Below are 12,752 nucleotides of genomic sequence, written 5' to 3' on the forward strand. Positions count from 1 at the left end.
ATGTGTCTGAGTAGGGAGGGGATACATGTTTGTCTTTGTGGGAGGGGGAGTTTATGAATGTGTCAGTGTAGAGGGTATGTGTGGGTCTTTGTGCTGATTAGAGTATAAGTGTGTATATATAATGGTGAGAATACATGTGTCTGTAATGTGTGGAAGTGTATATGTTTGTGTGTGTGGGAGTGGGGGCTTATATGTATATCTGTGGGTTGAAAGTGTGTATGTATATAAAGGTGTGTGGGTATATGTGTACATAAGGGGTGTATGTATACAAACATTAATAATGGACTAAGTAATTATATTTATTGAGAAAGTTTAGCTAATAATCCCCGGCACCCCAGTGATGGTGGCATGGGGGGGCACATTATGTAATCCACTGGTGGTCTGTAATCCACTGGTGGTCTGTAATCCACTGGTGGTCTGTAATGCACTGGTGGTCTATAATCCACCAGAGGTCTGTAATCCACCAGAGGTCTGTAATCCACGGGAGGTCTGTAATCCACGGGAGGTCTGTAATCCACGGGAGGTCTGTAATCCATCGGAAATCTGTAATCCACCGGAGGTCTGTAATCCACTAGAGGGCTGTAATCCACGGGAGGTCTGTAATCCACTAGAGGTCTGTAATCCACCGGAGGTCTGTAATCCACCGGAGGTCTTTAATCCACCGGAGGTCTTTAATCCACCGGAGGTCTTTAATCCACCGGAGGTCTTTAATCCACCGGTCTCTAATCCACTGGAGGTTTGTAATCCTTTGGAGGTCTATAATCCACCGGATGTTTGTAATCCACCGGAAGGCTGTAAGCCTGTAAACTTGAGCATGAATATATTTTGATTACGTGATCCAAGTTAAATTAAAAGTTATATGTATAGACTAAACTGTGGCAGGTTAGTTTATAATAATATTATCATGAGCTGAGTGGAGACGTGTGTGTGTGTGTGTGTGTGTGTGTGTGTGTGTGTGTGTGTGTGTGTGTGTGTGTGTGTGTGTGTGTGTGTGTGTGTGTACTCACCTAATAAATGTGTGTGTGTGTTTACTAGTTGTGTTTTTGCGGGGGTTGAGCTTTGCTCTTTCGGCCCGCCTCTCAACTGTCAATCAACTGTTTACTAACTACTTTTTTTTTTCCCACACCACACACACACCCCAGGAAGCAGCCTGGGGTGTGTGTGTGTGTGTGTGTGTGTGTGTACTCACCTAATTGTGCTTGCGGGGTTTGAGCTCTGGCTCTTTGGTCCCGCCTCTCAACCGTCAATCAACAGAGGATTGTGTGTGTGTGTGTGTGTGTGTGTGTGTGTGTGTGTGTGTGTGTGTGTGTGTGTGTGTGTGTGTGTTTACGGGTCGTGTGGCTAGTCTTCCCGGGGTAGTATGGTGACCTCGTCAACATCTTGTTCCTAGCAAACTGGTGTCCCACATTCTTTAGTCCCCCTCATTGCTTGCTTGGCCCTGTGCTTGCCAGCTTGGTCCTGTGCTTGCCAGCTTGGTCCTGTGCTTGCCAGCTTGGCTCTGTGCTTGCCAGCTTGGCTCTGTGCTTGCCAGCTTGACCCTGTGCTTGCCAGCTTGGCTCCGTGCTTGCCAGCTTGGCTCCGTGCTTGCCAGCTTGACCCTGTGCTTGCCAGCTTGGCTCCGTGCTTGCCAGCTTGGCTCTGTGCTTGCCAGCTTGGCTCTGTGCTTGCCAGCTTGGCTCTGTGCTTGTCAGCTTGACCCTGTGCTTGCCAGCTTGGCTCCGTGCTTGCCAGCTTGGCTCCGTGCTTGCCAGCTTGACCCTGTGCTTGCCAGCTTGGCTCCGTGCTTGCCAGCTTGACCCTGTGCTTGCCAGCTTGGCCCTGTGCTTGCCAGCTTGGCTCTGTGCTTGCCAGCTTGACCCTGTGCTTGCCAGCTTGGCTCCGTGCTTGCCAGCTTGGCTCTGTGCTTGCCAGCTTGGCTCTGTGCTTGCCAGCTTGGTCCTGTGCTTGCCAGCTTGGCTCCGTGCTTGCCAGCTTGGCTCTGTGCTTGCCAGCTTGGCTCTGTGCTTGCCAGCTTGGCTCTGTGCTTGCCAGCTTGACCCTGTGCTTGCCAGCTTGGCTCCGTGCTTGCCAGCTTGGCTCCGTGCTTGCCAGCTTGACCCTGTGCTTGCCAGCTTGGCTCCGTGCTTGCCAGCTTGACCCTGTGCTTGCCAGCTTGGCCCTGTGCTTGCCAGCTTGGCTCTGTGCTTGCCAGCTTGACCCTGTGCTTGCCAGCTTGGCTCCGTGCTTGCCAGCCTTGGCTCTGTGCTTGCCAGCTTGGCTCTGTGCTTGCCATCTGGCTCCGTGCTTGCCAGCTTGGTCCTGTGCTTGCCAGCTTGGCTCTGTGCTTGCCAGCTTGGCTCTGTGCTTGCCAGCTTGGCTCTGTGCTTGCCAGCTTGGTCCTGTGCTTGCCAGCTTGGCTCCGTGCTTGCCAGCTTGGCTCTGTGCTTGCCAGCTTGGCTCTGTGCTTGCCAGCTTGGGCTCCCGTGCTTGCCCTTGCTTCTGGCTGCTCGTGCTTGCCAGCTTGGTCCTGTGCTTGCCAGCTTGGCTCCGTGCTTGCCAGCTTGGCTCTGTGCTTGCCAGCTTGGCTCTGTGCTTGCCAGCTTGGTCCTGTGCTTACCAGCTTGGCTCCGTGCTTGCCAGCTTGGCTCTGTGCTTGCCAGCTTGGCTCTGTGCTTGCCAGCTTGGCTCTGTGCTTGCCAGCTTGGCTCTGTGCTTGCCAGCTTGGCCCTGTGCTTGCCAGCTTGGCTCTGTGCTTGCCAGCTTGGCTCTGTGCTTGCCAGCTTGGTCCTGTGCTTGCCAGCTTGGCTCTGTGCTTGCCAGCTTGGCTCTGTGCTTGCCAGCTTGGCTCTGTGCTTGCCAGCTTGGCTCTGTGCTTGCCAGCTTGGCTCTGTGCTTGCCAGCTTGGCTCTGTGCTTGCCAGCTTGGCTCTGTGCTTGCCACCTTGGCCCTGTGCTTGCCAGCTTGGCTCTGTGCTTGCCAGCTTGGCTCTGTGCTTGCCAGCTTGGTCCTGTGCTTGCCAGCTTGGTCCTGTGCTTGCCAGCTTGGCTCTGTGCTTGCCAGCTTGGTCCTGTGCTTGCCAGCTTGGCTCTGTGCTTGCCAGCTTGGTCCTGTGCTTGCCAGCTTGGCTCTGTGCTTGCCAGCTTGGTCCTGTGCTTGCCAGCTTGGCTCTGTGCTTGCCAGCTTGGTCCTGTGCTTGCCAGCTTGGCTCTGTGCTTGCCAGCTTGGTCCTGTGCTTGCCAGCTTGGCTCTGTGCTTGCCAGCTTGGTCCTGTGCTTGCCAGCTTGGCTCTGTGCTTGCCAGCTTGATCCTGTGCTTGCCAGCTTTGCTCTGTGCTTGCCAGCTTGGTCCTGTGCTTGCCAGTTTGGTCCTGTGCTTGCCAGCTTGGTCCTGTGCTTGTCAGCTTGGTCCTGTGCTCGTCAGCTTCGTCCTGTGCTTGCCAGCTTGGCTCCGTGCTTGCCAGCTTGGCTCTGTGCTTGCCAGCTTGGCCCTTGACTCTGTGCTTGCCAGCTTGGCTCTGTGCTTGCCAGCTTGGCTCTGTGCTTGCCAGCTTGGCTCTGTGCTTGCCAGCTTGGCTCTGTGCTTGCCAGCTTGGTCCTGTGCTTGCCAGCTTGGCTCTGTGCTTGCCAGCTTGGCTCTGTGCTTGCCAGCTTGGCTCTGTGCTTGCCAGCTTGGCTCCGTGCTTGCCAGCTTGGCTCTGTGCTTGCCAGCTTGGCCCTGTGCTTGCCAGCTTGGCTCCGTGCTTGCCAGCTTTGCTCTGTGCTTGCCAGCTTGGCTCTGTGCTTGCCAGCTTGGTCCTGTGCTTGCCAGCTTGGCTCCGTGCTTGCCAGCTTGGCTCTGTGCTTGCCAGCTTGGCTCTGTGCTTGCCAGCTTGGTCCTGTGCTTGCCAGCTTGGCTCCGTGCTTGCCAGCTTGGCTCTGTGCTTGCCAGCTTGGTCCGGTGCTTACCAGCTTGGCTCCGCGCTGGCCAGCTTGGCTCTGTGCTTGCCAGCTTGGCTCTGTGCTTGCCAGCTTGGCTCTGTGCTTGCCAGCTTGGCTCTGTGCTTGCCAGCTTGGCCCTGTGCTTGCCAGCTTGGCTCTGTGCTTGCCAGCTTGGCTCTGTGCTTGCCAGCTTGGTCCTGTGCTTGCCAGCTTGGCTCTGTGCTTGCCAGCTTGGCTCTGTGCTTGCCAGCTTGGCTCTGTGCTTGCCAGCTTGGCTCTGTGCTTGCCAGCTTGGCTCTGTGCTTGCCACCTTGGCCCTGTGCTTGCCAGCTTGGCTCTGTGCTTGCCAGCTTGGCTCTGTGCTTGCCAGCTTGGTCCTGTGCTTGCCAGCTTGGTCCTGTGCTTGCCAGCTTGGCTCTGTGCTTGCCAGCTTGGTCCTGTGCTTGCCAGCTTGGCTCTGTGCTTGCCAGCTTGGTCCTGTGCTTGCCAGCTTGGCTCTGTGCTTGCCAGCTTGGTCCTGTGCTTGCCAGCTTGGCTCTGTGCTTGCCAGCTTGGTCCTGTGCTTGCCAGCTTGGCTCTGTGCTTGCCAGCTTGGTCCTGTGCTTGCCAGCTTGGCTCTGTGCTTGCCAGCTTGGTCCTGTGCTTGCCAGCTTGGCTCTGTGCTTGCCAGCTTGATCCTGTGCTTGCCAGCTTTGCTCTGTGCTTGCCAGCTTGGTCCTGTGCTTGCCAGTTTGGTCCTGTGCTTGCCAGCTTGGTCCTGTGCTTGTCAGCTTGGTCCTGTGCTCGTCAGCTTCGTCCTGTGCTTGCCAGCTTGGCTCCGTGCTTGCCAGCTTGGCTCTGTGCTTGCCAGCTTGGCCCTTGACTCTGTGCTTGCCAGCTTGGCTCTGTGCTTGCCAGCTTGGCCCTTGACTCTGTGCTTGCCAGCTTGGCTCTGTGCTTGCCAGCTTGGCTCTGTGCTTGCCAGCTTGGCTCTGTGCTTGCCAGCTTGGCTCTGTGCTTGCCAGCTTGGCTCTGTGCTTGCCAGCTTGGCTCTGTGCTTGCCAGCTTGGCTCTGTGCTTGCCAGCTTGGTGTACTTGTACCGGAAGGTACAAGTATTGTCCAAAAAAAATCTAATATATCTTTTTTTTCTCAAATGTACCCAAATGAGCCACAGAGACGTTAGAAATAACTTTTTCAGTGAGTAGTTAACAGGTGGAATGCATTAGGCAGTGATGTGGTGGAGGCTGACTCCATACACAGTTTCAAATGTAGATATGATAGAGCCCAGTAGGCCCAGGAATCTGTACACCTGTTGATTGACGGTTGAGAGGCGGGACCAAAGAGTCAGAGCTCAACCCCCGCAAGCACAACTAGGTGAGTAAACAAGGGTGAGCAGATATCATTAGCGATAAGTGTTGGCTGGTAGGGTAAAGACGGGGTGGCCGCCTTGCAAGGTGGCCGCCCTGTGGGGTGGCCGCCTTGCAAGGTGGCCGTCCTGCAAGGTGGCTGCCCAGCTGGGGGGCCGTCCAGCGGGGTGGCCAGTCCAGAAGGAGCCAGTGTTCTCAGGTGGCACTACGTAGTTATGTGTTTGGCCGGGGTCTAGTAAGTGGTTTCTTTCTGATTGCTTATGGCTCAATAATATAGAAAACGGCGGTTTATATCCTCTCAAGCCTGACTCTGACGTTTGTGCTGGGACGTCTTAAGGGGAGATGACGTGGCGGTTGTTGAAGCCTGCCACCTCCTTCTCTAGTGCCCGGATGTATTGTGTGTGTGTGTGTATTCCCCTAGTTGTGCTTGCGGGGGTTGAGCTCTGACTTTTTGGTCCCGCCACGCAACTGTCAATCAACTGAGGTACAAATTCCTGAGCCTACTGGGCTCTATGTGTGTGTAAGTGTGGGAGTGTGGGGGGGGGGCTTATATGTATGGCAGTGATGGCGTGTATCAATGTGTATGATGTGTTTATACAGGGCGTCGGTGTATATAAACATAATTGTTAAAGCAGTTCTCCGTGATGAGACACTTCAGGCAGTGTGACCCAGTACTCCAATGCCAAAGACACAAATAATATTTAAATACAGCGCCATAAATGCCTCAGATGGAACAAGAACTTCAAAACACCTGACCCTGCGGGTGTAGGCACTGTGCCACATGTCCCATGGCTCACGGCTCTGAGAGGGCCACAGAGGGACCATGAAGGGCGCAAAGACCTGACTTTCACCCGCAGCTTCCCACACTCTCTCCACACACACCTGTCAGGCTTCATTTGGCCAGGTGTGGCCGATAGGCAGTACTGATTCTTCCTCTTTAGTCCACCTGGGAGGGAGGTGAACATTGATCCGGTTGGAGGTGCAGGTGGAGTCCCACCCAGCTGGGTGTGTCTGTGTGGAGGGCGGGGTCTTTATGGGGTGAGGTGGAGATGGGGTGGTAGATTGATGGGGGGGAAGAGTGTAGTAGGGGGTAGATGACTGTGTTGATGAGCCGTGGGGAGAAGGATGTAGTATATATAGAGTGGGGTGGGGTGGGCAGGTAGGTGACTGTTCAACTGTGGGTGGAAATTGAAGATGCCGCAGTAGAAGGCAGGAAGTAGATGGTTGTAGTGAGGGAGTGGGAATGTGTAACGTTGGTATTCGTAGTAGCTGTGTATTCTTACTCCAGATGCTAAACAGGAGTAAGCTTTTGAGACATCAGTTACACCGTTGGGTATTACCGTTGTTTCCTCCCTCCTGGTGACCTCCTGGTGACCTGGTTACCTCCTGGTGACCTCCTGGTGACCTCCAGGTGATCTCCTGGTGACTTCCTGGTGACCTCCTGGTGACCTCCAGGTGACCTCCTGGTGACCTCCAGGTGACCTCCTGGTGACCTCCAGGTGACCTCCTGGTGGTCTCCTGGTGACCTCCAGGTGACCTGGTGACCACCTGGTGACCTCCATGTGACCTCCAGGACACACCAAGGGTTGGTGCCTGTCTTCCTCCCCCTCCTTCCACCACGGTACGACGATCCATTTTCTTTGAAGTTACTCTTTATGTATTTTTATTTTGTCTCGTGTACTTACTCAAGTCTCTGATCTTCTGATACTTCCTTTTTCATATGTGTAGTCGTCCACTCTCCGTCTCCTCTTTTATTATAGGCTCTATTGCTGCTCTTATTCAAGAACTGAGGCACAGACGATCATTGACCTCTATATCATGCTCGTTGATCTCAATATCCTGGTGATTCGTCCTGTCTTGTTTTGCCGGCTCGTCTGTCCTCTCTGACAGGAGTTCCGTTCTGCAGCTCCTGTGAGCGTCGCTCTCTTCCGGTAATATTTGATCCACTGTTTCCCAGTCAACTTTGTGGTGATTAAAGTCTTCCACTATTATCTGGTTTGCTCTAAGTCTGAGGCTGTCACTGATCTCCACTGCTTTCTCACTGGCCCCCGTATCACATAATGTGGTTTGAGTGTTAATCGGTCATATAAATATATATATATATATATATATATATATATATATATATATATATATATATATATATATATATATATATATATATATATATATATATAGCACTTTATTAGATATTTAAAGGTTACAAGATGTGCATTGGTTGATACAATGAGTACTTAAAGGTTATGGATCCCTTGAAGCTCCTCCGCTTCCGGACAGGAATGGAGGACGCAGCAGGCGTTTTCTCCTCTGGATCGCCACACTGAGGCGCTGAAACTAAGAACTGGCAGCCTTTGGATCTCTGGTGACGTCAATGAGCCTGGAACCCAATTCCTTGAGAAATTTCAACCCCCCCCCCCCTCCCCTCTCTCTCTCTCTCTCTCTCTCTCTCTCTCTCTCTCTCTCTCTCTCTCTCTCTCTCTCTCTCTCTCTCTCTCTCTCTCTCTCTCTCTCTCTCTCTTCCGTATTGCTGGAAAAGGGATGTAATGTCTTTAGCAATATGCGCTTCACTTTCAGGCAATCTTTTATCAATATTTCAGCCAAATTTGTCCATCAGATCCAACAGACTCACAAACAAACAGACTCGGACAAATAGAAGCCGTTATTGCCGTGTTTTACAACCGCTCGGGGCTTGTGTCGTCATCACAACCTCACACAAATATTACTGCAGGGCAAAACACGGTCCAGATTCATAAGAGATAAAAACATGAAATTGAGTCTTTACCGGGAGAAATTCGGTCGCAAAAAAAATCAATTACCTTAATTACCTTTTAAAGACAAAAAATTGATGAGGAATTAATGTTTCAGCGAATGTGAACTTTGGCATTCATATCCCAGTTCGTATCCCAGTTCGAATCCCAGTTCGTATCCCAGTTCGTATCCCAGTTCGTATCCCAGTTCGTATCCCAGTTCCTTGTCCTCTTTGGCCTTTTAAGTGCCATAGCAACAATGGCCCAGCGGACGCTCCTAATGTCTATCTACCTTTGCCCATCAGCTTAGTCATCAGGCTCTACAGGTGCCAGGCTCTACATGTGTCAGGCTCTAGAGATGCCAGGCTCTACAGGTGTCAGGCTCTACAGGTGTCAGGCTCTACAGGTGCCAGGTTCTACAGGTGCCAGGTTCTACAGGTGTCAGGCTCTTCAGGTGTCAGGCTCTACATGTGTCAGGCTCTACAGGTGCCAGGCTCTATAGGTGTCAGGCTCTACAGGTGCCAGGCTCTACAGGGGCCAGGCTCTACAGGTGTCAGGCTCTACATGTGTCAGGCTCTACAGGGGCCAGGCTCTACAGGTGCCAGGATCTACAGGTATCAGGCTCTACAGGTGCCAGGCTCTACAGGGGCCAGGCTCTAGAGATGCCAAGCTCTGCAGGTGTCAGGCTCTACAGGTGCCAGGCTCTACAGGGGCCAGGCTCTACAGGGGCCAGGCTCCACAGGGGCCAGGCTCTACAGATGCCAAGCTCTACAGGGGCCAGACTCTACAGGTGCCAGGCTCTATATAGGCTCAGTCACCTCATTCTAAAACCAGTTTTCATCCTTTCCTGATCCCCCTCCCCTCCCCCCACCCTGGCACCTCCCCCGGGAACACCCCCCCCCCTCCCCCGGGGAAACACCCCCTCCCTCCTTCCCTCTCCCACTCTCCCCCCCCCCCTCCAATCCTGTACCACAGAGCAACTCATGTGTTTCATCACATACGTCCCATTTTTTAACGTTGAAAATGTGACGTAGTTGTAAGACACAGACCACCGACACGCTGACGTTTTCTGTGCCTCAGCCTCGATAGGTTAGGTGGGCTGCTTGGGTTGTTCGTACGTTTCTCGTTAGGTGGCAAACGGTTGAATTATTTACGGAGTGACGAGTCGGTAGAACGAGTGAGATAGAGAGCAAATTACCGGGGCTAAGACACTGATTAATGCACTGAAGTGTCCACTTGCGAAACCTCTACATCTTTCCTCAATCTTACCGGCTGTGTTTACATTCATTAAAGCAGCTTAGGTTGTTCATAACAACCTTGGCGGGGTTGTGACGTTTCCACGCTCGTCAACTGTTTGATATATGTAAAAACAACCCCAGCCATGCTCGAGATAAGATGTACAGGTTTCGCAAGTGGGCAGATTCGATGAATCCTGTTCCTTGATATCTGACGCGTGGCGACCGACACAAGCATCAAACCTGAGCGGAAAATTCTTACGATAAATAGAAATAAGAAGCATTTGGGGAACTTAAGAAACAGTCTAAAGCAGTAAGGTCTCCACACCTCACCTGAGAGGACAGGTGAGGCCCTCACACCTCCCCTGAGAGGACAGGTGAGGCCCCTCACACCTCCCCTGAGAGGACAGGTGAGGTCCCCTCACACCTCACCTGAGAGGACAGGTGAGGTCCCCTCACACCTCACCTGAAAGGACAGGTGAGGCCCCTCACACCTCACCTGAGAGGACAGGTGAGGCCCCCTCACACCTCACCTGAGAGGACAGGTGAGGCCCTCACACCTCCCCTGAGAGGACAGGTGAGGTCCCCTCACACCTCACCTGAGAGGACAGGTGAGGTCCCCTCACACCTCACCTGAGAGGACAGGTGAGGTCCCCTCACACCTCACCTGAAAGGACAGGTGAGGCCCCTCACACCTCACCTGAGAGGACAGGTGAGGCCCCCTCACACCTCACCTGAGAGGACAGGTGAGGCCCCTTACACCTCACCTGAGAGGACAGGTGAGGCCCCCCTCACACGCCGGAAATACCGCCGCTAATCCTGGCCCGCGAGGTCTATATTACGCGTAAATCCTGTAACCTGCGGGGGAAGCTTAAATACATTTATGCTTGAAAATGCATAGAATAAATTTCCTTGACTGTTATCTGGTGCTGGAGCATGATGTGGGGGGGGGAGACTTGGTGTATGGTGCTGGAACATGATGAGGGAGGAAGACTTGGTGTATGGTGCTGGAGCATGATGAGGGAGAGAGACTTGGTGTATGGTGCTGGAGCATGATGAGGGAGTAAGACTTGGTGTATGGTGCTGGAGCATGATGAGGGAGGAAAATGTCCTCATATCAGCCATTTTCTTCCCTTCCTCTGGTCGTCGTGGGTAACGGTGGGAAATACCAACATGATCCCCCATCGTAGAGCAGACAACGCTGGAAATCAGTCCTGCAAACGGAGTGATGGCGGTCTTCTGCGCAGACGCTGCACTTGGAGATGGGTTCAGGACATATATTGGTGGAGTGTGTATACTTGTAACACTTGAAGCACTTTTGGAGATCGTAATAGCGTTCCTTCTTGATCTGGGCCGGTGGAATCTTGACCCCAAGGCATTTAAGCCCTTGCGTAGCAGCCATGTCCGCCTCAGCGATGGTGCAGAATGACAGTTTCATGGCCACGTCTTCGCCAAAGGGACTATAAGGATGATCTTGATTGGTATCAAAGGAGTGTTCTCATCTATGAGTGCATCCATGATGTCTTGAAGGTCTCGCTCGGTGATGCACTTGCTGGGTCTCTTGGTGAAGACAGATCTCTCAAGACAGTGCCGGCGAGAGAGAGTCAGGCGGATGTGTCCTTCTTGAAGACCTAATTTGGTGGGATATGATTTAAAGTGGTCAATGTTATCCTCTTGTGCGTTGAAGAGAACAGCATCCGTACCCTCCTGGCGAGAGTGGACGGGTGTGACGCTGGTTAGGTTATCTTGAAGTTATCTTGAGAGGATTTCGGGGCTTTAGTGTCCCCGCGGCCCGGTCCTCGACCAGGCCTCCACCCCCAGGAAGCAGCCCGTGACAGCTGACTAACACCCAGGTACCTATTTTACTGCTAGGTAACAGGGGCATAGGGTGAAAGAAACTCTGCCCATTGTTTCTCGCCGGCGCCTGGGATCGAACTCAGGACCACAGGATCACAAGTCCAGCGTGCTGTCCACTCGGCCGACCGGCTCCCTGGTACAGGTGGAGAGAAAAAGAAGAAAGCCTTTCATCTCTCCTCGGTATAAGAAACCAGGCAGGGAGTGTGGCTGACCTAGAGCAAAGTGCTCGTGACTGTGATGTCTAGCAGAGCGGACACGTCTGCTTCACACGACCGCTGAGTGCAGAGATCCACAGCATGGGAATGGGGTGAATAATAAATTAATAAAATCAGACATCTGGGTAAATCCAACCCACCACTCAGCCCAAACTATAAATCAAATACTGACCTAGATGCAGGCGATGAGTCACAATAACGTGGCTAAAGTAAGTTGACCAGACCACACACTAGAAGGTGAAGGGACGACGACGTTTCGGTCCGTCCTGGACCATTCTCAAGTCGAAACGTCGTCGTCCCTTCACCTTCTAGTGTGTGGTCTGGTCATCTACTGACCTAGATCTTACTAAGTTAGTGCAGTTTTTGTATGAGAAATACATTGTACATATTAAGCAGACAACCAATTGACAGGATGACTCTTCCATACAGTATTATAACAAACTTTATTTTCTGAAATGTAAATTAATATTAGTATATAATGTGAGTTTATGTCTAGTTAGGTCTAGGGAAGGTTAGGTAAGGTATTTTGGCTACCTTGATTTGTGCCGACTGCAGATGAACGACGTCACAGCCTCTGACGTGGCCCGGTGGACTATAAGTCCAAATACTGACTTATGTAGAGTTTTCTGTAGCCGGTATTTGACTTACACGTTGTGAACCTGATAACCCTTTGCGTTAATGATGGGCTCGTTAACTCGGGTTAGTCTGATCTTGAGCATAAGGGCTATCAACCTCTGGAGCATTATTAGCGCGGTGAAAATATCTTACTGAGCAACTAGTAAGTATGTTTTAAACATTATATTTTATACATAGTATATTTCAAGAAAAATATATAGTTTATTTCGGTTTATATCTCAGTAGATTAGTCTTTGTGTGACAGGTTTTCAGGCATTCAACGTTGATGCAACGTTGATCCAACATTGTTTAAACGTTGATCCCATATGGCTTGAACGTTGCTTAAACGCTAATACTTTGCTGAAACGTTGATCTAACGTTGCTTAAACGTTGGTCCAACGTGATTTAAACATTAATCAAATGTTGATTAAACATTGATTAAACGTCTTTTAAACGTCAATACAATGGTGCTTAGATGTTGATACAATGTTGCTTAGACGTTGATACAATGTTGCTTAGACGTTGATACAATGTTGCTTAGACGTAGATTCAGTGTTGCTTAAACATTAGTTCAACATGGCTTGAACGTTGATCCAATGATGCTTAAACGTTTATCAAACGTTGCTAAAACTTTAATACAACGTTGCTTAATCGTTCATCCAACGTTGATGACTAAGCATTGAAAGAACATTGATCTTGCATTGATTAAACTTTAATTCGGCGTTACATTGATTAAATGCTTCTCGAGCACGTATTCCACCCGCTGGGATACGATTTTAGACGAATGTGAATTTTTGTGATTTTGACCCAAGGGATTTGACTTCAACAGCCAGGATTGTA

The 12,752-nt window shown here is 51.4% G+C and overlaps 1 protein-coding gene across 1 annotated transcript; it reads right to left on the reverse strand.

The window, feature by feature from the left end:
- Positions 1 to 435: 435 nt before the first annotated feature.
- LOC138350984 (platelet binding protein GspB-like) lies at positions 436 to 10,663 on the reverse strand. Its single transcript, XM_069302450.1, has 5 exons — positions 10,395 to 10,663; positions 7,053 to 7,284; positions 3,924 to 4,969; positions 1,709 to 3,773; positions 436 to 756 (listed from the first exon to the last, which is right to left on the reverse strand). The coding sequence occupies exons 1-5, from the start codon at positions 10,661 to 10,663 to the stop codon at positions 436 to 438; spliced, it is 3,933 nt and encodes a 1,310-aa protein (XP_069158551.1).
- Between the last annotated feature and the right edge of the window lie 2,089 nt (positions 10,664 to 12,752).

Source organism: Procambarus clarkii, chromosome 48, assembly GCF_040958095.1.
Source record: "Procambarus clarkii isolate CNS0578487 chromosome 48, FALCON_Pclarkii_2.0, whole genome shotgun sequence".
In the NCBI taxonomy this organism is placed as follows: domain Eukaryota; kingdom Metazoa; phylum Arthropoda; class Malacostraca; order Decapoda; family Cambaridae; genus Procambarus; species Procambarus clarkii.